General features: G+C 61.2%; 1 protein-coding gene across 3 annotated transcripts in view; it reads left to right on the top strand.

Annotated features, from left to right (window-relative positions):
* Positions 1 to 2592, top strand: part of FBXL19 (F-box and leucine rich repeat protein 19) — a 22646-nt gene that overhangs the window by 922 nt on the left and 19132 nt on the right. Inside the window, exons 1-2 of one of the 3 annotated variants that reach the window (XM_007452705.1) lie at positions 534 to 715; positions 1719 to 1919. In XM_007452705.1, coding sequence (XP_007452767.1) covers positions 680 to 715; positions 1719 to 1919 — 237 coding nt within the window. In that variant the 5' untranslated portion in view covers positions 534 to 679. Of the gene's footprint in view, positions 1 to 533; positions 716 to 1718; positions 1920 to 2592 lie in introns of those variants that run through there. The other 2 variants (XM_007452707.1, XM_007452706.1) reach the window with 2 other exon arrangements.

Below are 2592 nucleotides of genomic sequence, written 5' to 3'. Positions count from 1 at the left end.
TGGGGGGGGGGGGGCGGGGGGGGGGGGGGGGGGGGGGGTGGGGGGAGGGGAGCTGGGACTCGGACCCCCGGACTGAGTGGGGCCCGGGCAGAAGCTGTGCACCCTGCGCCCGAGGAGCCCCCGTTGGCCTGGGGGGGCTGAGGGACTAAGCCCCCCAGAGCAGGACCTCCCCCTGGAAGGGCCGCGCCGCAGCCCGTGGGAGGGCCTCGCCCCCGGCGCCCCCCATCTCCACTCGCCGCCGTCCCGGCCTCCGCCGGAGGGAGGGGCCGAGCGCCCTCGGGGGGCCGTGGACCCCGGCGTTCTGAGCGTTTCGCGCCCCGTGCCGCCCGGCCCCCCCGCCGCCGATGGCCGCCGACCCGCCGGGAGCTGCCGAGAAGGGAGAGATGGCTCCCGGGACACGTGTGAGGTGGGTTCATGCGGCTCCTCCTCACCCCCAGACCTGGGCAGCTCCCAGTCCCATTCATCCTCAGCCCGGCCTCTCTCTACCTTACCCGCCCCCAGCCTCACCCTCTCTTTGCTCCAAACTCCTCATCTCCAATCCTCCTTCCTGTTACCTCTCAACCTTGGGGAACTGGCCTTCCTAGACCCTGCTTCCCCTTGCAGACCCCCATCCCCGCCTGCAGTCGCCGCCCTCCAAGGCCCCTCCCCTGGAGCGCTGGAGGGCCCCTTCCCCCCATGGATGGGTCTGGAAGTCCTTGGAAAGGGGGAAGCTGGGGTAAGACTCTGGCCATAAAGAGATCCTCCAGGCCTGCTGAGTCTGTATGGGATCTTGGAGGATCTGGTTTCCATGGGAAGGGGAGCCCAAGGGATTCTAGACAATTAGGGGTGGAAAGCAGCTTGGGAAGCTGTGGTGGGGGGGGTGCACATGTAGGACTGAGCCCATCTTAAGTTCTGTGGAGATGTCAGGCTGGATTCGAGAATCCCAGGGAATCTGGGAGATTGCCCAGGTTGACCTGAGAGACCCATGAGGAGCCTGTCTTAGAGCAGACAGAGCTCTGTGGGGAGCAGAGGAGTTGAGATTTTTGGCTGAGGAGGGGCTCTGAAGCAGCATCTCAGGGAGGGTTTCCGAGCACTGGGAAGTTGGGCAACACAGTGACTCTTTAGGGACTGGGTTAGGGAAGAAGGATACCATTGAATCCGGTGAGGAAATCTAGATTTTAGGGGAAGAGAGATTGGGTGTTAGTAGCTTATGAAAGAGAGAAGAGAGGAAGTAGGAAAGGTCTGGAGCTTCCACCCAGGAATCTGTGGGTATTTGGGAGCTAAATCTGGGGCATTTTAGATTGGGGAGCGCATGGGCTGGAGCACATTTGGGTAACGGGAAGAGTTGGGACCTGTCTAAGGTAACTCCACAGACAAGGAGCCCCTGGCTTTCCAAGGAGCTTTGCTGTGGGGATGTCAGTGGAGAGGGCCCATGTCCCTCTCAGTGTCCTTTCGTCCTCCCTGGCCTAGGCAGGGGGCAGGATGAAGTGTCAGAGCAGGAGTGAGCTCAGTAAGCCAGTTCTCGGGGCTCCCAGAGGGCCCGGGTGAGCTGCTTCAGGGAGAGAGCGGCCTTGCCTAGACGGAGTGGTTCCCCTCATCCCCTGCAGGAGGGACACCTTGTTCCTTGTCTCCCTGGGTAGGAAGCCAAGCTCTGGCTGCCTAGGAGTGCGGGAAGCTGCCAGGAGTCTCCCCGGCCAGGGCCCCAGTGGGCCCCTGACCTTGCCACCCTCCACCCACAGCCCTCGGCGTTGCTGACGCCCCCAATGTCGTCGAGCAGCCGGGGGCCGGGGGCCGGAGCGCGCCGACGCCGAACCCGCTGCCGCCGCTGCCGGGCCTGTGTGCGAACTGAGTGCGGGGACTGCCACTTCTGCCGAGACATGAAGAAGTTTGGGGGGCCCGGGCGCATGAAGCAGTCGTGCCTGCTCCGGCAGTGCACTGCCGTGAGTTCTGCCCCCGCCGTATTGGGCACGCCTGGGGCTCCGGGCACCTTTCCCCAGCCAGCCCCAGCGCCTTTCTGGGTGGCTGGTGGTGACTCCTTAGAGTGTAATGTAAAGTTGCTGTTTGTTCACTCATTCATCCACTGGCTTGTTCAAATATTCGCCAGGCCTGTTTTTGTCCTCAGCTTCAAGCTGGGGCCAGTGTTAGGGTGTACAGAAGAATCCATCCCACGCTGTACCTTCACCTTTTTCCCAACTTTCAGAGGTACAGGCCCATAGAAAACTCAGGCCCTCTCATACCCCTTCCCAGAGCTGGCCCTGTGAATAGGTCTTTGCCTTCTTTGGCCTCCTTTTCACCTGTTAGAGTGGTCTTGGATTTGAGTCCAGTCTTACCCACTGTGTGACCTTGAGCAAATCACTTTGAACCTCAAGGTACCTTCTCTGTGAAATGTTTCCTTTGCTGAGTTGTAAAGGTTAAACAGCATGGGTATGAATGTAGCTGCTACAAGGCCCAGCACACAGTAGGTATCCAAGAAACATGGGTTTCCTCCCAGCTTCCTCATCCTTTGAGCTTCCCAGGGCTCCAGAGAGTGGTCCTTCCCCAGCAGCCATGAGGAGCCAGCTGCATCCTATGTCCCCCTCATGCCGCCACCTCCCCTTTTTCCTGCAGCCACTC

This window comes from Lipotes vexillifer, unplaced genomic scaffold, assembly GCF_000442215.2.
Source record: "Lipotes vexillifer unplaced genomic scaffold, Lipotes_vexillifer_v1.1 scaffold426, whole genome shotgun sequence".
Taxonomy (NCBI): domain Eukaryota; kingdom Metazoa; phylum Chordata; class Mammalia; order Artiodactyla; family Lipotidae; genus Lipotes; species Lipotes vexillifer.
Note: the sequence above shows the minus strand (reverse complement) of the source record. Positions and strands in the feature narration are given on the sequence as shown.